This window comes from Diabrotica undecimpunctata, chromosome 1 (assembly GCF_040954645.1).
Source record: "Diabrotica undecimpunctata isolate CICGRU chromosome 1, icDiaUnde3, whole genome shotgun sequence".
Classification (NCBI taxonomy): Eukaryota; Metazoa; Arthropoda; class Insecta; order Coleoptera; family Chrysomelidae; genus Diabrotica; species Diabrotica undecimpunctata.
In genome coordinates, this window is record NC_092803.1 from 72,329,952 (window position 1) to 72,353,219 (window position 23,268).

At 33.7% G+C, this 23,268-nt stretch overlaps 1 protein-coding gene across 1 annotated transcript in view; it reads left to right on the forward strand.

Annotated features, from left to right (window-relative positions):
* Window positions 1-1,204: 1,204 nt before the first annotated feature.
* Window positions 1,205-23,268, forward strand: part of LOC140439220 (SET domain-containing protein SmydA-8-like) — a 58,093-nt gene continuing 36,029 nt past the window's right edge. Inside the window, exon 1 of the mRNA XM_072528997.1 lies at window positions 1,205-1,363. Within this exon, the coding sequence (XP_072385098.1) occupies window positions 1,340-1,363 (24 nt within the window). The 5' untranslated portion in view covers window positions 1,205-1,339. The remainder of the gene's footprint in view (window positions 1,364-23,268) is intronic.

Below are 23,268 nucleotides of genomic sequence, written 5' to 3' on the forward strand. Positions count from 1 at the left end.
TAGTTAGCGGTATATTTATAACATGGATCTTCGTTCTAACGTTCTTTACTGTCAGTTTAAAGAACTTAACATCTGGGTACCACTCAACATTGTTAAACAAAATGGTAAGTTCAAAGGCTAAGTCAATGTACTAGTACAGTTATTATAGATTGCACTGAGGTGAAAATAGATCAACCCAAAAATCTAGTATCATAGTAACTTCCTTATTCAACATACAAATCTTGTTTGTGTCTAATAGTTATAGAGGTTCTAGTATCTAGATCTAGTATCGTAGTAACTTCCTTTATCAACATACGTCTTCTTCTTCTTCCGTCTTGTATGTAGGCTTTAACGCCTGTTTCTTCTTCAATATTACCCTCTTAAAATGTTTAAATTGTCGCACAACCTTTTTAGTGTGTCGCACCGTGTTCATTCCACTCCTGTTTCCGTTTTTCACCCATCCACTTATGTCTTCTATATTGCATGCTTTTCTTATATTTTCGCATACAAATCATACAAATATTACATACAAATCTTGTAATACTAACAATTTTAGTTAGCATTTCAAGTACAGCTAGCTTATCTTTTGTGTCTAATAGTTATGGAGGTTCCAATAGTGATAGATTGTTTGAAAAGTCTGGTTTGTCTAATTTACTTGAAAAAAATTACATAGTATTAGCAGATCGAGGTTTTCAGATACAAGATATTTTAGCTTGAAAAGATTTGACCGTTAATATACCAGATTTTTTGAAAAACCATGCTCTTTGAGATTTAATAAAGAACAGAACACAACAGCTACATGTTTGCATACAGCTCTGTATCCCTTGCCAGCAATACATTCACCTGATGCTACAGAACAGATAATTGATTTTATCATGATATCATATATTATTGTAATAATAATAAATGCATAATTTTTATGGATCATTACAAAAAAGAATCTTTTTCAACGCAAGTTTTACAGTACTAGTATTACAAAATAAATATTACAAGCTAATTAATCCGCCTGGCTTGTTTATAAATATTCCTATGTTATGATATACCTACCTACACCGTGTAATACATCCACACTCATGCAGAAAATTGGCAATGGCTTCTGACAACAAAATAAATTAGAACCTACACCAAAACATACGGGAAAAGGTACAAGAGACAAGATAAGAAAGACAATTTAAAAATAGCCCTGGCAGAATTCGATAGACACACAGATCCTCCCACAAAACGGTTCTTAGTGGGGACGCACTGAAGCATTCAAAATCATTGCCACTCCGGGATCATCCAACAGATGGTTGGAAGGCCTTGAGTCGAAAAAAGTTGTGAGAAGTGTGAAAACAGTTTTCGTTTTCTTGCTGATTTAAACATGAGTTCAAAACATAGACATAAGGTGAGTTACTATATTTCAGAATTTTCTATTTTACTTATTTTTAATAAATCATCGAATATATACCGGGAATAATATACAAAGTTGTAGTTCGCCTAGTTAATTTTAAGTTTTTAAAATTACTATTTGAAATTCATGTGTTATTTTCTTGTGCATTTTTGTATAAAAGAGATTTTTATTTATTCTTTCGAAGAGAATAATAATGTGACGTTTTACTAAATATAATATCATTTATAAAAATTACACTCCCAATTTGTCAGTACCTTGAGGATGGTAATTTACTACATAATCATAATCATTGCACCATTAATGATATGAATCTTGATATCACTATCCGTAATACATGACAAATCTTATTTAAAGCAATGGTCAGGATAACTTGATGTATCTGGAAGTTTTAAGTATTTTACATTTTTGTAAAACTGTTGAAGACATTTAATAAGGAACTGTTTATATTGTGAACATATCTACATTAGAGTACAGTGAGTGAGGGACAAGATCTATGCGAAATTTTAAAAACCGACCTACTGGTAATCCGATATTTATACCTATTGTAACACAGACCCCCAGAGAGACATTTACAGAGTTGTCCTAATCTGTATCCAACATTCAAATAAAATTATCGAACAAAGTGTTGAATTTCGAATTATTAATTTGTGTACTTAAATGTTTTACCAATTGATCGAAATACTGATTATTTTTAAAGTAAACTATCTCGTAATATAGTATTTAGAATAATATAGTATTTACCTTCACCTTTTTTCAAAATTAAGACTGGCAAAATAAAATATTTTTTCAGTTACGAAAATAAAAATTTTCGTTTGGTGGATTTACAAGTTTTTTTATTAACCGTGCTAAGTTCGTCAATGAACATTTAATATTAATATATTATACAGTGAGGTCCTAAAGTAACGGATAAATGTAACTTCTACTTAATTATAAAGAAGATGAAAACTACTGAACCAGGTCGATTTTTACACACAAAAATATACATATACAATATACAAATCATCAGTAAATATCTATCACCGTCCTAATATAATCGAATTAACAAAAACACCAATATATTTTTTTCCACATTTTATTTGCAATAATACCTAACTTAAAAGATTTAGATGTAGTAACTAACTTCATGCTGTGAATAAACCCGTACTTCATACTGTGAATTTTATAAAAATTCACTCTCATCAGTTTTTCCCAATCGTGCCTAAAGAAGTATAACTTCAAAAATAGTTTTTATTTACTTATATGTCACATGCGATGCCACAAAAAGTTACCCATTGGTTTTTTTACTATTATAAATTAAATGGTACTTCGGAAATTCATATTCATTTGGTATCTTCCAGTTAGAGTTAACAGTTATTCCAACTCATCGTCATTATCGTTCTCTTCATCACTCTCAGCCAAATTACTGGGACATTTTTCATGTAATCTTTTTCAATCTTCTTTACATGTTCTATTGCATTTTGCCAGTTTTGAGCACTAATATTTTTGAACTCTGTTTTTATTAGTTCGACAACACTTTGGGCATCTTTTGGAGATCTGTTGTTACTCCGGACATGGTTTTTTAACTGAGCCCATAGCAATTCTATGGGATTCAATACACCGTAATATGGAGGTAATCTTAAAACCATATGTACATTGTTAGTGGCTAATTTATCTACAATATGTTCTTTAGTTGCCACTTTTGTATGAAGAATCTGGATTAGTTGATCGTTGGTGTAATGATCCTCAAAATATAGGTCTGTGGCTATTAAAAATTCTTGAATTTCATCCTTCCTACTCTGTTTGGTTGGAATTTGTTTAATGCATCTGAAGTGATATGATGCATTGTCCATAATAATCACGCTAATTTCTTTTAAATTTGGGAGTAATGTATTCTCAAACCACGATTCAAAAATCGTCCCTTCAATGCCTTGGTGGTAGTCTAGAGAACTGTCTTTAATACTTTTGAAACTTAACAATAACGCATCGTTCACCCATTCATGTTGTCCTCCGCAATGTAATATGCAAATTCGCTTGCCTCTAGAAGGGGGTAAATGATAAATTCAGTTGTCCAGGCTTTATCTATCATTTCGTGAGAATCAAACCAAGTCTCGTCCAGATAATAAATTTCTCGACACCCACTGCCATATTGTAATTTTTTTCGATATATTTAGTCTTTGTGGAACAATCATCAACAATATATTTTTCTTTTAATTTTGTCATGATATTGTTTAGGTTAGGTCTAACTTTAGCTGCATACATATTATATATTTTCTCACTAATAGGTTCCAAGAGGTAAGGTTGAATTTTTTTAGAGCTTCCCAAATCCTTTTTTGTTGTTCTACTTTTCGAACCTGTCTTTATTAAACGGTACACTGTTGCACAAGAAATGTTTGTTAAAACCGCCGTTTGCTTAACAGCTTCATATTTGGTCATTTTTTTAGAAAGTCCATCAAATACATCTAACACCATATTTTGCTCAGCTACACACAAATTCTTCCTTTGCTGAGTACTTGGCCTCGCACTTTCATCTTCATCTTCTAAATTATCTGTAGGTTCATTGTCGTCAGGTAAACGCACATCACTTTCCCATGACCGCCACATATTTTTCTTTGATAAATACTAAATATATCATAACACTTTTTTCGACAAACTCTAGTTGAAAGAACCACAAAATATACTGCTTAAGAATGACTAATTCCGTTATTTAAATATTGTGACAATGATCCCGCCCCATTTAATTATTCTACGAAAATGTACTTATTAAGTACTTAGCCATTACCGGAAATATAAAATTGTTTGTAAATTTGTATTTAGCTCAACCGCAGGAATTTCTCTTAATCATTTTTAAATGTTATAAACAAAGACATCATATTTTTGATAACATTTTACAAAAATATTTAATGACGGTGATTTGGAATAAGTGAAGTGTGACTTCATTTTGTGTATATCAATAATTAGTGTTCATTGACGAACCCACAAAACAAAATGTCTACTTACTTTCGTAACTGAAAAATATTTTATTTTGCCAGTCCTAAGTTTACAAAAAAGATGAACGCAAGTATTTTTTTAATAGTATATTGCGAGATTGTTTACTGCTAAAAACAGGGCCGCCGCTACCATGTGTGCCAAGTGTGCATCGCACACGGGCGGCCAACAATAGGGGCGGCCAAAAGCAGTCCACTGATGATAATACTTTTTTAAAACGAAAATAATTTCAAATAATTAAATAGTAATGATTCAGATAATTCTGTGAACTCTAATATTCCAAACAATAATAATTATTCAGTATGTGATAATACTTAAATGCGTTTCATTTATCATGTATACTTCTTTTCAGAAAATATTATTTATTGTATGAACTGCCGCCCTTTTGCAGGTACAGACATAAAGCAGTTTCGGGAATACCTTTTAATTCAAAGCGGCTGGCGGCTTTCGGACTTCAGTTATTTGAGATTTCACACGTAGATACTTTACAAGAATTTAGGCAAGTGGTTGTAAAGTTTTTGCTATAATATTGTTCCTATGGTTATGTTTATAGATGGGTTATTATGTCTTATGTTCAGTCTTAGTTGAGAATTCGATGAATTTAGACACGCTTTTGATAAACGATTTTGTTTGTAAAATATAGTAGTTTACCTATTTCTTTTGCACAGTACGTACTGTATTTCGAAGTAACGTCGAGATCAGAGCAATTTTATTCATATACGCGTTACGGCTACATATTATTTGGAGAAACATTATTTGGACAACTTATTTGCAGTGTTTTTGGATTTATTTTGTTAAATTCGCCCGGCTTCGTTCTTAAGTGATAATTTCAAAATGTCCGAAAGAAAAAGAAAACGACTTTCAGGTTTTTAATATAAAAAAATAAAAGAGGCACAAAGTGGGGAGAAAAAAAAACTTAGCGTTGCACTGGAATCATTTTTGATGAAAAACATACATGAAAATATAGAAGACTCGGATATAAATTTAGGACCTTCAACTTCAAGCGAAGTCCAAACCATAGAAAAAAGTACCAAACAATTGAATATTTCTGCGGATAGAGACGGATGATTTGATAACAATAATAGCGATAGTGCGAGTGCTGATGCTGAAACGCCTGAACCTGAAACCACCAACCAAGACAGAACAATTAATGTTCCAGTTAATCTGGATTGCAGTGTAGGAAGCTCCAGCATATACTTGGTTTCAGATGATCCCGGAAAAAGGCCTGCAAATATGAATCCAAGTGAAGTTCAATTTGTTGTTGAAAATTTTTCTCAGCAAATTACAAAAATTAACTTCCTCAGAGATACAAATAATAGGAAATTTTCAGACCATGTACAACATTAAAAAAAGGATTAACAGTTGACTCTGCTCATCAAAAATTATATGAAATGGAGAAAAAACATTGGGGCGCACGTAGAACAAATAATAATTGTAGTAAGATGTGTTTGTGCTTTCTGCAATGTTATCTATAGAACATGAAGTGTGTGCGACATTGGACATTAAAGATATTATCAAAAAGTTTTCCGAGACGAAATCCCGAAAAGTGCGGTTTTTAGTTTTTTTATGTGTTTATGTTTCTATTCACGGTTTATTTTAATTAAATGGACGTTTAAATTAGGATATTAGGATATACATATTCTGGACGTTGGATCATGGTTATTAAATTAGGATAATGGACGTTTAAATTAGGATATCAGGATGGGATATTAGGATATTAGGATATACATTAGGATAATATATGGACGTTGGATCATGGAGATTAGTCTAAATGTTCAAGTAAGTATTTATCTATTTACAAATTATTATTGTTATATTATGCATCTTCTGTACATTTCTTTAAATAATAGTATATATGTCTAAAGTGTTGGAAGGGGGGCGGCAAATATTAGGTCGCACAAGGGCGGCCAATACCTTAGCGGCAGCCCTGGCTAAAAACCATTGTTCCGAGCAATTTGTAAAAACATTTAAACAAACTAATAATTCAAAATTCAACACTGCTCCGGTAATTTTATTTGAATGTTGTATAAAGGTTAGTACAATTCTGTAATACCTCTCTAGGGGTCTGTGTTACAATAGGTATCAATACAACTACCTGAATCTTCTTTTTAACCACTTTAGAAACTGCTTTTCCATTTAAAATAGACTGTTTGGGATTTCCTGTTGGCTTTAACATTTAACCTATTTACACCCTTTTCGTTTGGAATTTTGTTGTTATGTTCCTCTTCTAGTTGAGTTTTTTATGCTGAAGAAATCAATACTGCTCTTTTACCTCTCTTTCTCTCGTTATTTGAATTCTTGTCGTTTTTGGAATATTAAATATTTCTTTGGGGGAGGCCGAAAAACTACAACTTGCTACTGGATATGAACCACGAGATGTTGAAGGAGTTAACTCATGAACGTGTGTGTAGATTCTGGAGATCGCGATTATTTTAAAATATTTTCAGAGTAAGATTTATTTAAGTTTAAAACTGTAGGAGTGCTAGAACGACTTTGATGTTCTACTTGGAATATACCTTCGGGTTCATTTGATATAGATCTTGGATCTTCTTGACAATTAATTTGCCTCCCTGTAGTTTCAGATGGTGTAAACAACCAATCAGAAAATATCGGTTTTTTTTTAATCCATTAATCGCAGTTTCCATGGTTGCTTCTTTCATGAAAGCATCTCCAAAAAGCTTCCCCATCACGTAAATTGTGATCAGCTGTCCCGAATTTTGACGCATCCATTTTCTCACATTTCCACTATGGCAAGTGCTTAACGGCGCCATAAACTATGCTATGAGCTATGAGCGCAGTGATGCAGCAATATGCTGTTAGTATGTGCTGCATGGCCGTCCAGTAAAAGGAGAATAGGATGATCTGCTGTAGGATGAGCAAATTTTATAAATTTCCTAAACCAGTTAACAAAAATATCTGTTTGAATCTAACCAAAAGAGTGCTTTTTCGCAAAAGTGACGGAAGGGATATGATCAAATTATCGAGGATTTATAATCTTTCGTAGAAATATTAACATGGCCTGCATGTAGGAACCACTTTTACTCATACAAATCTATGCAGTAATTAAGGTAACTCTTTCAACAGATACGAAAGCTCAACTTGTATTTTGCCTCTCATTAAAATGACCCTGGATTGCTTATTTGGCATAGTGGTTATTCCTGTGCCATCAACATTCTATATCGCACGTTCAATGAATGTTGTTTCACGTTTTCTCGACCAAATTTTGGGTGTCTAGCCAAAAACGAGTAGAGCTATGTTTTGCCAGACATTTTTATTTAATATTAAAATTATATTGTAAATTTTTTACAGCTGATTCATATGCAAGAACTCTAACTTTAGTCAAAGTAAACCCAAGCAGTCTACTTTACATATTTAAAATGTTAGCAATAAGTTCCTCTTCTTGATCTGCATTAAGAACAGGTTTGTATCTGCCCAAACTTAAAACATACGAATTCAAAATATATTTTTTTAAGTTATTTGTTTCAAAATCTACTACAACAATGTAAGGTTATGACACTGATTTGAAAATCGTATCTTAAATTAAAACTGGTTTACGTCTTCACATAAACCATAAACGAAATATCTTTAGAGATTCTGCCTGAAATAATGAAAGGTAGAAAATTGCTTAAATGCAGTGATCAAGAAAACTGTCGGATCTCTTTTTTACGGACCTATCTTCAAGGAGCTATAACTTTTTTAGGAAATTTACTAAACAAATGAACTGTACAACAATGGGGTAACGTTTTATTCACCGACGAATAAAGGACATCACCATATCAGAGAGAATATTATATCACGGCGGTTCCGTTATGATTTGGGCAGGCATTTGGAGCGAAGCACGTACCGATCCCGTGAGTGCCCGTAGTTACATTGAAGAAGTTCTTCAAGATATGGTAGTTCTATTTGCACCTTTCATTGGGAATCAATTTAAATTAATGCCCGATAACGCTAGACCTCACGTTATTCATATTGTTAATGACTATCTGGAAAAGTTTGGATTGATAAGATTGGAATAGCCCGCACGCAGTCATCCTAGGCCTGCAGAAACTTTGGTATAGTTAAGGTTGACGCTGGTAGAGCAATATCGGACTATTTTTTAGGCAAGGTTAACACATCTTACTCATTCGACGCCAAACAGATTGCGAGCAGTCATTACTGCGAGAGGTGAACATACCCACTATAGTTTTATTTTGTTGTTAATTTTGTTTTGTGGTTATTAATTTTAGTGCGTTTGATATTTTTTATTAAATAAACCTTCAAAGCAGTGTTTTTATTTACAGCTCCTACAAGAAAAGACATGTTTGGAAAATTTAAAAAACAAAATTTTAGGTATGCCTTATAGATAATAAGAAATGACTATGAAACAAAATCAAATCTTAATTTTTTTGCACAAAAATTTTTTAAGTTAGGAGAAAATACAACGCTTAAACTTCCCCGTATAACGCCATTTAAACAACAATTGTTTATTACCAGAATAATAAAATGTCAATATATGTACCTACAAACTGATGTAAGAATCTTGAAAATCGGAATACAAATAAAAAGTTTATAAATTGTTAAACTTAATCAAAAACGTTTACTGAAAGAATTTTATGCCGGGGGGTGTAGTTTGATAATCTGGACCTAATCGCTTGTACCGACGAAGATAAATCTAAAGTAATATTGTCCATTAAGGGATAAAAAGAACTGGTCAAAATTTTGTTATGTCAAAACTAAGATGTTTTATGTATATCCTACATCTATATTCAGATCTATGCTGCTAACGAAGCCTATTGTCCGGTTAGGAGATGTATTTGGTACCTGGTGAGGCTTCAGGTACTTTATTGTCATTGAACAATTGTCATCACGTGGTTGCGGATTGTCGGAGGCCAGTCCAGTTAAACGAGAAGATGTTTATACGGGGCCAACTATTGCCATGGCAGTAGACAGCTAAAATATGGCCGACTGCTCGTCATCTGTGGTGTCCGATGAGGGAACTGGCAAAAAACAAGACAGCACTACTGGCCTACACCATTCACACGGCGCCAATTGTCGCGACAATTGAGATTTCGAGTGGTGGGGGGCTCTCTGGGCGCAGCTCATTGTTCTCAGTCTACTCCCGGAGATAACTGAATTTTGGGCCAATTGTGAGGGCAGTTGGCAAGGCACTTGACCTGAAGTGTTTAGACGAAGACAATAATTTCATGCCAGTCAGTTGTCTTTTGACAATTGTCTCGCCAATTGTCATCGTGTAAAGGCGGCTATACGGCGTTGGCGAACAACTGTCCTGCACTTTTAGATAATATGTTGGACTGTTTCCTATACATTAACGTGGAACCTACACGTTGATTTATTCACTTTGCCCATTTTACAAAGATGGTATCTGATTGAGCCATATCTAGTTATTATACTTGTCATTAATGTAATAACCTGGCTGTAGTTACCTTTTTGTTTGACTTTGGCCTAAAATATTTTCGACTAGGCTACAATACATTCTTTCTTCGATTGTCAGACATCCTTCACTATGCGGATTTTTTCTACACTTCATAATATCTCTGGTTCGATAAAAGAAGTACTTTTGCTCCTTTTTTTTGGTAAAAACTTTAGCGTGTAGAATTACAACCTCGAATTTGTAATTGTGTACGCTAAATGAAATTCTGACCAAGAAAATAAGAAGCGAATACTCCCTTTATCAGGCCAATGCCATTATGCCCTGCACGAAAAACCTGCATAGAATGTCTGGAAGAACCTAGAATTCATACGCTAAAAAAAGCATATGGCGGGGAGGTATTAGTAATATTTTTTATAAAAATAGATAAGCTAAGATAATCAGGACACCCGTTAAGATAAACAAAACGCACCAAATAATCCGGACTGTAGTTGTTTGCGATTTGTATCTCTTCTTTATTAGTATTTGAAAGTCTTAGTTTTATGTTAGTTTCATGTTTCAAGTAGAAAACCTTGTAGCCAACGGAGAAATAATGCTTTGTTAATGAATATAACAATGAAAACTGCCTAAGCCTTTTTATTTTGTATTTTGTTTATTGTTTTTTGTTTGCTTGTCTATGAACTTTATACGTTTTTTTGATTTACTTTAGCTCATCTTTCCATCTTAAGTTTGCTTCAACTTCCAAATTCGATATCAATCAGGGTAATTCGATGTGGCATAAAGGTATAAACTCTTATTGATGAATATTGTTCGGTAATTTTGTCACTGCAAATCAAAAATTGGGCAGTTTAAGAAATTTATTAATAGAAATATGTGTCGATTAAAATCAAAACCAGAATCTACAATACTATTATAAGATCAATAAGTGACCTATGACTATGAGACCTGGGTGCTCAGTAAAGCAGAAGAAGAAATGAGAAGACAAGAAAGTTATTGAGAGCTATTTTCGGTGGAAAAATCACAGCAGCTGGTTGGTAAAGGAGAACTAATAACGAATTAAAGATGCTTTAAAAAAAAGCTAAGTATAACAAGATCCACGGAAGCACCAAGATTCAGATGGGCAGGTCATGTTGAAAGAATGGATATCGAAAGGAGCTCAAGGAAAGGGGATGGGACCGTTGGGACAAGTAGACGATGAAGACGGGGAAAAGATGGCACGAAAATAATTTAACACACCAATCTTCATAGATATAATGATGAGATGAAGAGTAGCTAGAAAATACCAAATGGTCAAATGAAGTATGTAATATGTAATGATTTATGTAATTATTAAATATTAGTGTAATGTTGACCATTTTAAATAAATAAATGTTGTTACTTTCTACTTTTTCTTTTGGTGTTATGATAGTTTCGTTTTAGTTAGAAAGCTCTTATTGGAAAGAGGAGACATAATAACATATTAATGAATATTTTAAGTTAAATAATTGAGATGTAATATTTTTTAGCAAAATCACTTTTTAAAATTTGCTCAAAAAGCATTATCTTAATCTTCTATTTTTCAGTCGTCCTATATTGAACATTGGCATAAAAGGTATTACCAGATAAATGCAGAACTATTTTACCTAATGACCCAGCATTTCCCCCACATTCCGTTCTACAATTTCTTTTTGTATTTTAAAGAAGTTGGTGCTTATCCAAAATTTTCAACAACAACTTTTATTAACTTCATAAATCTCTAAAATAACTCTGTATTTATAATTTTTGGTGACACACATAAAACAAACCTGAACTTCATTAAAGTATTCTTACAGTTAAACGGTAAACTTTTGGCAGAAAGTACATTAAAATGTGTTTTATTATGTTTATAATCCCGTTCCAGTTGGCAATTCAGGCAGTGAAAATTTTTAAAAGCTACGGCTTCATGAAGTCGGTGTCATATATTATGTTGTGTAAATTTCATTTTTACATTAGTTGTGTTCTTCGAATCTTTTTCTAGAAATATTGTTAGCAGTTTCCCATAATAAAGCTTACAAAGAGCGGCGTTAAAGGATAGTCCTTTATAGTAAATGCTTTATTCTTTGAAACCTTTTCAAATTTTATCATTTATTGCAGATTTGGTGATACATTCCTAACTGAAATATCACCAAATCCAGCAGCAGCTTGTCTCTTTTTTAGTTGTCTGATCGCCCAACTAAACATACTGTCTTGTTGACTTTTTCTTCTAAAATGTTGATCGTGTTTTTTTTTAATTTGGTATTGCTTGTATTGTTGTCTTTATTATGTATGTAAGTTTTCAAAATATTTATGCAGCTATTTATTAGGAATAGTCTCAAAATTTGTTTTAATGTTATTTGAACTTTTTAGATTCCTTAAAAATTTGCAGGCATTCATGATTATTCCTGCTTCAATATTTCAAACTTACTATCTAATTTTCGTATTTCGAGTCGATTTTTGAATAATTTTTAACTCTTTTTCTTCTTCTTCTTATATAGACATGACTCTGTCTGTTTTTCAATGTGCCTCCAGTAAGTTGTCGTTCCATCGTTTTCGTGGTCTTCCTACTGATCGTCTTCCTATTGGGGAACCGTCTCTTGCCGTCTTTACTACTCTATTTGTTGTCATTCGGCTTATATGATCTTCCATTCTACTCTTCTATTTCTAACCCAGTTCTTGATGTTCTCCACCATGCATCTAGGTCGTTATCTGTACTTCTAGCTCTGTCCCATAGTGTCTTACCATCAATTTTTCTAAGTGCTTTCATCTCTGCTGTTTCTAACATCCTTTTTGTCGTCTCTGTGTCAGGTCTTATTTCTGCCGCGTATGTCATTATTGGTCTGATGACTGTTTTGTAAATTCTGCCTTTCGTTTCTTTCCCGATATTTTTATTTCTCCATATTGTTTCATGTAGGCTGCCTGCGGCTCTGGTTGCTCTATTCACTTGATCTTCCACTTCGGTTTCGAGCTTTCCGTAGCTAGATAATGTGATGCCTAGATATTTAAACTCCATTACTTGTTCTACTATCTGATCTTCCAGCTCCAATTTACATCTTAGTAAATTTGATGTTGAAATTAACATGTTAAATTTTCTGGCGGTTATATTAAATTAGTGCAGCGTACGTTGTAAATTATCTTCACTTTGAGAGAGTAGTAATGCATCGTCTGCATAGCAGATTATTTTAAGTTGTATTTCCCCCCATTTGGTATCCTTTTTTTAGTTCTTACTTTTTTTATTATTTCGTCCATAATCAGGTTGAACAATAGAGGACTCAGGGAATCTCCCTGTCTTATCCCATTGCCAGTTTCAATAGGGTCGGTTAGTTCTTCTTCTACTTTTACTTTTATTGTGTTGTTTTGGTAGATATTTTCGATCGTTTTGATGATTCCTAGAGGTATCTCTCTTCGCACAGTAAGTGGATAACCTCTTTTAATTTGACCCGGTCAAAGGCCTTTGTAAGGTCCACGAAACATAGATATGCCGGTTTGTTGTATTCTAATGATTTTTCTTGCACTTGCCTCATAATAAATATAGCGTCGGTGCATGATCTTCCCGACCTAAAACCTTGTTGTTCTTCTGCTAGTATTATAATTTTATTCAATTTATTTGTTATCACTTTGGTTGTTAATTTTAGTGTTGTGTTTAATAAATTAATTCCTCTGTAATTTTCCAGGTCCGATTTGTCTACCTTTTTGAAGATAGGTATTAGGATGCTTGATCTGCATTCTTGAGGAACTCTGTTTTGTTCTATTATTTTTTGGATTAGTTTTAATAGTTGTTTGGACAGATCTGGTCCTCCGTACTTTAGGAGTTCATTCGGTATTCTGTCCTTTGCTGGTGATTTTGTATTTTTTAATTTCCTTAATGATTCCTTTACTTCTTCCTCCTCGATATTTATTTCTTCGTTTGTCGTCACCTCTGGTGTTGGTGGTTCATTATCGTCAGATTTAGCAAATAGGGATCGAAAGTAGTCTACCCATGTTTCTTTCTGAATGTGTTTCGTTTTTATTAGTTCGTTCATCTATTTTCTTTGTCCTCTGATCATTCTTCATATTTCTTTTTGTGTTCCGTAGAAATCGTGTTCCATCTGTTTTGAGAAACTCTGCCAGTGTTCCTTTTTTATTTGTCTAACTAAAATATTCGTTTCATTTCTGATTCGTTTATAGTGGTTGTATGCCTGTTGTGTTTATTGTGTTCTGTATTGTAAAAAGGCTTTCTTCTTTTCTTCACATTTTGTCTTCACTTCCTCTCTAAACCTCTAAACAATGTGTTGTTTATTCTTAGTTCGTTATTCGTGCAGAAGTTGGTCGTCAGTCCTCCATTTTCGTTTTTAACATCCTCGTTTTTTTTAATGTCTGGTATTACTTGATTGCCTATTCGAGCGTTAAAATCCTCCAATATTATCATCTTTCCTCTGACTTGATCTACTAATTGTTGTAATTGGTCATAAAACGCTTCCGTTGTTGTTTGAAGCTTGTTATTTCTGGGCTGTATACTCCGATGGTGTTTAGGTCTTCCTTCTCCATTTTTATCTTTGCTGTTACTATTCTTTCTGATATAGATTGGCACTCTTTGATGTGATTTTGGTTCCTTTGGTGTATTAGTAAGGCTACACCTTCTTTGGCCCTGTTTTCTTTTGATACTCCACTGTAGATTAGTATGTATTCGCCTAATTTTGATTGACTTTTTCCTTTCTTTTTTGTTTCCTGTAGAGAACAAATGTCTATTTTTTTTATTTCAGCACTTGGGTTATTTCTTGGTCCCTTGAGTTGAGTGATCTTATATTCCAAGTACTAATTCTCATCTGGGTTTTGGATGTTTTTCGCTTGTCCTTATTGATTGCTGTAGTCGTCTTCATAGTATCAATCCGGTTCCGAGCAAGTATTGTTTCTTTTAGTAGTATTTGTTTTTACGTTTTTACGAGTGGTAGGTTGCTTGCCAATTCAATTACCCTTCACATTTTATCCGGGCTTGGGACCGGCTGTGGTAACCGCTACTCACTCCACCCCGCAATCACCCCAGGCAGTGTTAATAATTTTTAACTGAATCACATATTTCAGAAACCCCACAAGTACGCCGAACATCATTTTTCGTTGTGGGCAAAACACTGATTTGCAATAAACTCTTGTCGTTGTATTTACGGGGTTTCTGAACTACAGGCTAAAATAAACAGTTATTCTGTTATATACAATAAATATGTCGTAAATACAAATTTAGTCAAGATCGTCCTGTGGGTCATCTTTTTCTACTACTGGCTATCCAAAAATCTCCTCGTAAAAGCTCTGAACATTGATTTCATCTTGTAACTAGGATTTTAACTTTTGTAGATCTCTCATCTTTTTTCTCTCATCTCATCTTCTCTTCACTTCTCACTTCTCATCTTCTGGATATGCTGCTGTCTTTTGGAAAATAGGTTTTTAGTTGGTCTTATTTAAGTGATATTCATACTGTAACGAAATAGCCCATCTCCGATACGTCATAATTCTTAGAGGGATAAATTTAGAAAACGCAGGAATTGGCATTTCAATAGCGCCCGTCTTCGATGCGCTTTCGATGAGACGAATTAGAGGTGGGCTACTCCAGAATATTCTCGTACATAATACTTTTGGTATATATTTGTAACGATGTTAGGAGTAGAGTTGAGTTGATAAGAGAGTACCGAACTGTAAACTTATAAATAAATATATTTATATAAATTCGAACCGCTCGTTTTATTTAAACGCTTCAATACTGTATATAGTCAATAAAATCGCGTGCTAAAACATAACCATGTTTTCTTGAATAATACGTAAAGTGCAGTAAGGATGCAATACCAAAAGTTTTTTTATTTCTCGAGTAACTCCACTACCCTGAAAGACAATTGTGCTTGTTTTGTTTGGGCCAACATGACTTATAGTCTATTATTATATCAGTATGCGCTACAACCTGTGTAAGACTTAATGACGATACTGGGACCATTCGTATTGAAAGAGGCGTTCGGCAAAGAGACAACATGTCTCCTAAATTATTTACAACTTTGCTAGAATACGCTTGTAAAACAATAGATTGGAACGAAAAGGGCATCAATGTAGATGGAAAATTTTTAAATAACCTTAAATTTGCAGATGATATCCAAGAACTCCATACTACCACAAAAAAAGTTGGTCTTAAAATAAATTTTTTAAAAACACAATTTATGACAAATTTAGTCCACAACAAAAACATCTCAGTAGAAGACAAAGATATTGAGCCAATTGACTCCTATAAATACTTGGGCCATGAGATCAGAATAAGTCGAGACAACCAAACAATCGAGCTGAAAAGAAGAATAAACCTCGCTTGGACTGCGTTTGGAAAGATGAAGGATATTTTTAGGTCTAAGATTCCAATGTGTCTAAAAAGAAAAGTATTTAATCAGTGTATTTGCCAGTGATGACCTACGGCGCAAAAACCCTAACACTCACAAGAACAACAGTAAGTAAAATACAAGTTGCAGAAAGGGCAATGGAAGGAATAATGTTAGGGATTTCTCTACGTGATAGAATACCCAATGCTACTATACACAAAAGATCAGGAGTAGCAGACGTTATTGAAAGGATAACAACGCTAAAGTGGAACTGGGCAGGTTCTGTAGCAAGATCAGTTGATGACCGGTGGACAAAAAGAATTTTGGAATGGAGACCCCGAATACAAGCTAACAGAAATAGAGGTCGACCCCCAACGAGATGGACAGATGACATAAAAAGAGTGACTACAAATTGGATTCAGATGGAGCAAAATCTTACTAAGTGGAAAAGCATGCGAAATGCCTATGTTCAGCAGTGGACGTTAGAGGCTAGTTGATGCCTCTACTTATTTTTCGTTTGACTACAGCAAAATTCCTATCACATAGAAGAAAACTGTGACCTCTAATGGGGAAATATTGATCAATTGTCTTAAAACGTCCTGTAGATACCAGGGCGTCACCTAGTTGAACTATTTTGTCCTACACATCCGTCCGAAAATATGTGCAGGTGTCGTGGAGTTTTAGATAAAATAGAGTTTATATAGTGCATTATGAATGAACATACATCATTACAACCCTTTTTTGGAACGCCTTTATGATTTACACGTAAAAGATTGGCCGTTTGGAGATCATGAATATCAAATACATTAATAGTCAGTTGATGAAGATAAACTATCTCTTGAACTGGAATATTGGGAAGCATTGAATTTTGCATAAAATTTATACATATTGCTATGAGAATAATCTTGTAAACAACGCTCTTTAATTTGTTTCATTTTACTATGAAATTTTCTTGCTCGCTGCTTTTTGGTGGACCTCTTTCTCAGCTTTTGCGGCATTTTACACAGCTTCGTTCAAAAATTTACTCTTAATTTTCACGACTAAAGATCTAAAGATTGGCACAAGCAACACGTATCTACTTGTGACCTTCCGAATGCTAAGTCAAATCATTCTCTATTTTTAAATAGATTTTTAAGTAAGAGTAGTATTTGCAAGGTACATCGAGATATTTTTCCGTGAACAGCATCTTCATAGTATTTTTACTTCTAGCTTTTCAGAAAGATGTTTGTACGTATGTCCTGTGTAATGCGCTTTACGTACAGGGAATGAGTTTATGTGGTCCTTTGACAACAGCACCCCGTATAGCGTTTCCTGATATACCTTGCCCACGTCTATTAATGGCAGACTTCCCTGCCACAATTGTCTAACTCGGTCATCAGAAATACCAAAGAATGCTATAAACACCTTTTTAGAAACATTTGTAACACCAGAACTAGTTAAAACCGTGTATTGAAAAAAATTTTTGTGCTGAAAATTCATCACAGGATTTTTCTTTCGGCGTTTTAATGGCACAACACGAATTAAACTTTGTTTTTGGTTTCAAACTGCCGAAATTTAGTTAGAAGTTTATCTTGATCACCTAAGGCTACTTTCTCAAAACGTTTCATATTGTATCTAAAAACAACAACTATTATTAAAACACTTACCCAATGATAATAATAATAAATCAAACCTGCAAGATACACCCCTGTGTCTTTTGTGAACTGAATTTCCTTTATAATTCGTGTATGCTGTTCCTTTTACTATGTCCTTTTTAACTTTATCTCTACGGTACTCTACTTGTTTCACTCCTTTCTTCCGCTTCTTTACAACATTTCCATTGTTTTTTTTTTCACAATCACTAATATTCTCCATTTTTTCCTTGTTTTAATCGAAGACTATACAAATGACATGCAACCGTTTGCACTGCTTGGAGAACACTAATAAGAAATTTAGTATTTTCCAAGGAGTCTTGCCACTGCGCACAATTCACGTTTTACACCATGTATGTAGTACAGAAACTCCTCAAATGCAGGACTTACGGGATATCTGCATTATACGGATAAATAATGTATTGTCTAAATATCTACACTAAATAGTCGAACAACAACGGGGTCTCTGCATTACATGAAATGCGTCTTTTACAACTCTTACTCGACATAACCTAAATCTCCGATTAATGGTTACTTAGGTACGGGGTTTCTGAAATGCGTGATTTAATTTTATTCTTACCAAATTAAAATACAGTTCAATTTTAAAATATATTGAAAATGGCTTTCAATCTAAGCGCAAAAACGTCAAATAAAAAATTTTGTTTCATATTGTGGTTGATTTACAATTAAATCAACCACAATATCAAAAGTATTCGCATCTCACATGAAAGATATTTAAATAATTGCAAAATACATACAAAATTTGCAAATGAAACAGTTAAAATTATTTTTAATAAATGATTTATATAGTTTTTTATGAAAAATATTCGACATATTTATAGCCGTAGTGGTAAATCAAATGTTTTATTGCCTGTGCTTTTATCTCTTTAAAACACTACTACGTCAAACCACTTTTAGTTTTAGTATCTCGCTTTGTAGTAAAACGTTCCGCAAACTGCTTTTAATAGCTAACAACTCATAAATCTTTGATATACTTATCGCACTTACAGTTATTACTATTTGCAAAGTATTTTAATACTATAGTAATAGCAATATTATCACAAATATCAAGAGAAGTATTTTGTAATGGCTGTTATGATCTGATGTGACATTCGCCATCTGAAAAACTATCAACATAATATACGAGGCATGTTTTTTAAGTAAGTACCGTTTTGCGATTCCGCTGAAGCAGCGCTACGGTCGGCGTTCCGCGCATGAGCGCTGGTTACCTACATCTCTTGTCAACGCACTGACGCCATTACAGTCTGATTCTTCATTGTATACTTGTTTACTCTAGTGTTTAAGATGCCTCCAACAATCGTGAGTCACGCTGATTGTGAAGTACGGGCTGTTATACGATTTCTTAGTGCTAAAGGTGTAAAACCGATCGATATTCATCGTGAGATCGTTGAAGTTTACGGACAAAACATTATGAGTGATGGAATGGTAAGGAAATGGGTGAGAGCATTTAAAGATGGCCGCACAAATGTGCATGATGAAGAACGGAGTGGGCGTCCTTAGGTCGTTAATGAAAATTGGGTGCAGAAAGTGGACGAAAAGGTGAGAGAAAACAGACGCTTTACACTTTCATCATTGTCCGACTGCTTTCCTTAGTATTCTCGTAGTGTTTTGTATCGCATTGTTACCGAGAACTTGAATTACCGGAAATTGGGTTCACGTTGGGTTCCAAAAATATTGACGGATTTGCACAAAACCCAACGTTTAGGCAGTGCATTGACTTTCCTTGAGCGGTACCACAGTGAAGGTGAAGATTTTTTAGACCAAATTGTTACTGGCGACGAAACGTGGGTGGCCTACGTCACACCAGAATCGAAACAACAATCCATGGAATGGCGACAGTCTTATTGTGAGACATTGAAAAATTTGCGTCGTGCAATCCAGAACAAAAGACGTGGCAAGTTGAGTAAGGGTATTGTTTTGCTGCATGACAATGCCCGTCCACACGTGGCTAATCAGACCAATGATCTCATCAAATCATTTAAATGGGAAACTCTAGATCATCCTCCATATAGCCCTGATATGGCGCCCAGCGACTATCATTTGTTCCAGCACTTGAAGAAACACCTGGGCGGTCAGCGTCTTCAAGACGATAACGAAGTCAAAACATTTGTGATGCAGTGGTTAACAAGTCAGGCGGCAGAATTTTATCAGGAGGGTATTCAAAAACTGGTGTCACGTTATGACAAGTGCCTCAATATTCACGGAAATTATGTAGAAAAGTAGATTAAGGTACAGGCTTTCATGTAAAAATAAAATTATTGCCATATCTTTGCACGTTTTTTTTTTAATTCCAAAACGGTACTTACTTAAAAAACACGCCTCGTATATAAAAATGTGAACAACAACAATAGCATTTAAAAAAAAAACCAAAATCATAGCTAATGATTTTCTAATTTTGTGGTAAGATTACTCACCCTCACAACGTGCTCTACACGTTGTGAGGATGCATATTTTGCTGCACGATGCTACACGTGCATATTTTTGTGTAACTTGTACTTGGCATAAAATAAAGACGAAATGCAAGTTGTTTTTAGTGTCACATTGACTTGCGTTTAACTTGGGTTAACTTAAGAGCAATGTAAAAGGAAAAGTTCAAAATTTTATGTATAATGCCTTTCGAGTATTAGTAAAAACACAAAGAGCTAAGTTGAAAAAAACATACCTCTCTTGCCTCTTGAAGCACGCAATCTTACATGCAATATTGCATGCACCCCCGAACGAAAAGACCATGTGACTATGTCGCAGTGTGCATGAGTTTGTAGGGGTGATGGTATAACACAATATCGGTTTCTAAAATTAATACACAGATCTGGAATATGCACTCTTCTTACAATTATTAACAATTTGTAATGAGCAACATCTATGTCTAAATCTCAATTTTTTATTGTCATTTATGTCATTTTAATCTTAATCTTAGAATTGTGTACCAACAAAAAATCCACATATAAGACTTATTTTATAATAAAACTTAAAAATGTTTTCACGGTACAATCAGTCTTATTACTATCAAAAAAAATACGAGAAAAATACCTACAATCCAATCTATATACTGTCTAATTGTACAGATTGTAAAAAAGTAAGTTCTACATTGAAAATTATTTAAATCGTGTCTCATTTTACAGTTATTCAAAGACTGCTCATGACAATGATCAATTTGACTTTCGTCTCTGCAAGCCGTCTGTTCAACGTTGGCTGCATTGCAGCTAGTTAGCGTATTGTACATTTTCCATTATCTATTATATCCTTATCTTCTAGTCCGGGTGACTTATGTAAATCTGCTATATATAAGCTATCCGTCAACACCCGACAAACTGTTTATTTGGCCCTCTGGTCCCAGGTATCTTATACCAACGCGATATCGAACATTTTAATAGTAACAGTAAAGCCGCGTTTAAACAATGACAATTGGCGAGACAATTGTCAGAAGACAACTGACTGGCATGAAATTATTGTCTTCCTCTAAACACTTCAGGCCAATTGCCTTGCCAACTGTCCTCACAATTGGCCCAAAATGCAGTTGTCTCCGGAAGTAGACTGAGGACAATGAGCTGCGCCCAGTGAGCCCACCCACCACTCGAAATCTCAATTGTCGCGACAATTGGCGCCGTGTGAACGGTATAGGCCAGTAGTGCTGTTTTGTTTTCTGCCAGTTCCCTCACCGGACACAACAGGTGACGAGCAGTCGGCCATGTTTTATAAACTTCTACCTTCTATGACTTCTTCTACCGCTATATCGATGACTGTATCTGTGCTATCCCAACAAATAAAATCGAAATTTTAGATATTTTCAACAGCTACCATCCAAAACTAAATTTTACTATAGAAATTGAACAAAATAATAAAATAAATTTTCTGGATATCACCTTACATCGCATAAACAATACAGTAAAAACCATGTGGTTTACAAAAGAAACATGGTCTTCACGATATCTTAACTACAATTCTCATCATCCATTTTCCCATAAGAAGTCCATAATTATAAGTCTGGCAGATAAATCTATACAACTAACAGATCCAAAATACAGACCAACGGCAATAAAAAAAGCAAAAGATGCCCTTCTAAAGAATGCATATCCCGAACACCTAATCAAAACTATTTTCAAATCAAGACTAAATAAATTTTATACACAAATAACAACAAACCCAACAGCATCAAAACTAATTACACAACTCTTAGATATATAAAAGGTTTATCCGAACAATTAACAAATTAACAAATGTTTTAGCCAAACATAATATAACAGTGGCCCACAAAGGCAACAAACTTTTTAAATAAATATTTCACAAAACTAAAAACACAAACTCCAAAACTTAAAAAATCACATGTTGTTTACGAGATACCATGTATTAACTGTGAAGGTGTCTATATCGGTCAAACTAGTCAACTGCTTCAATCCAGAATTCGCTCTCACAAATATGACAAGAACAACGTCACTGCGCTTACAAAACATGAAAGTGAGAAGAAGCATAAATTTGATTTTGAAAACATCAAAGTTTTAAAAACAGAACAAAACAAAAATAAGAGGGAGATATACGAATCAATAGAAATAAAAAGAAATACCAATGCAATAAATGACAAAAAAGATACACAAAACCTAAATAAAATATATTATTTCAATCTGATTTAAATAATAATAAATATAACACCATGAAAAGCTCTTAAAGTCATAACATATCTTCATTTTACCTCTTTCGAAAACATCAATGATACGCTCATATAAAAATAATTATATACTAATGACAGTAAACCATGAGATATCAGATATTAACTTTTATTTGTCAATTCATTAATGTCTGTGTCCCGTTTTACGTTTTGGTAAGTCATATATATACATATTTTACAATAACTGTTTGTCTTATACATGTACATTTTAGAATCTTGACAAAGGTAAGGGTTTCCTGCCGAAACGTTGATTGCAATGGAAATTAAAATCTAGTTCCACATGTAATATATATTTTATTGAACCTAAACCCAAGAAATGCTAAATTTATATATTAATATATATATATATATATATATATATATATATATATATATATATATATATATGTATTTTATGTTTGTATGTACGTACATGTATGTGTGACTGCATATTATTTTCAATCAATAAATCCAGAGTTAATGATATAACGGCAGCCCCCATGTCATGTAATATGTTGATCCACGGATGTTCCTCAAACCACATATTGAACATCGCGATGTTTGGTCATTTAATCATCAATTAAGGAACATAATAAGAAAACTGGGAGGTACTCCACTTTTTGGATTTCCTGACACACCGGAGCATATAATAAAATCCAGAGGCTACATTTTCCGAAAACATGCTGGCAAAAGATGCAAGTATGTGAATAATCCGTAATTATAAAGGACATGCTTTTATTATTTTACAAAACTAACTTGATTAAAAATTTGAGCAAATTATAATCTATAGGGATTAATATTTCAGTATTACCAACGTACACTGCAAGTGTCACGTACCAACTGCAGTTCCCCGCCTAGTGACGTAGCCAAAAAAAATGAATCACTTATCGCATATAGATTCTACTTCGACTGCCTAAAATTTGACATTAATCTTTTGTCCGGTCTTAGTGCAA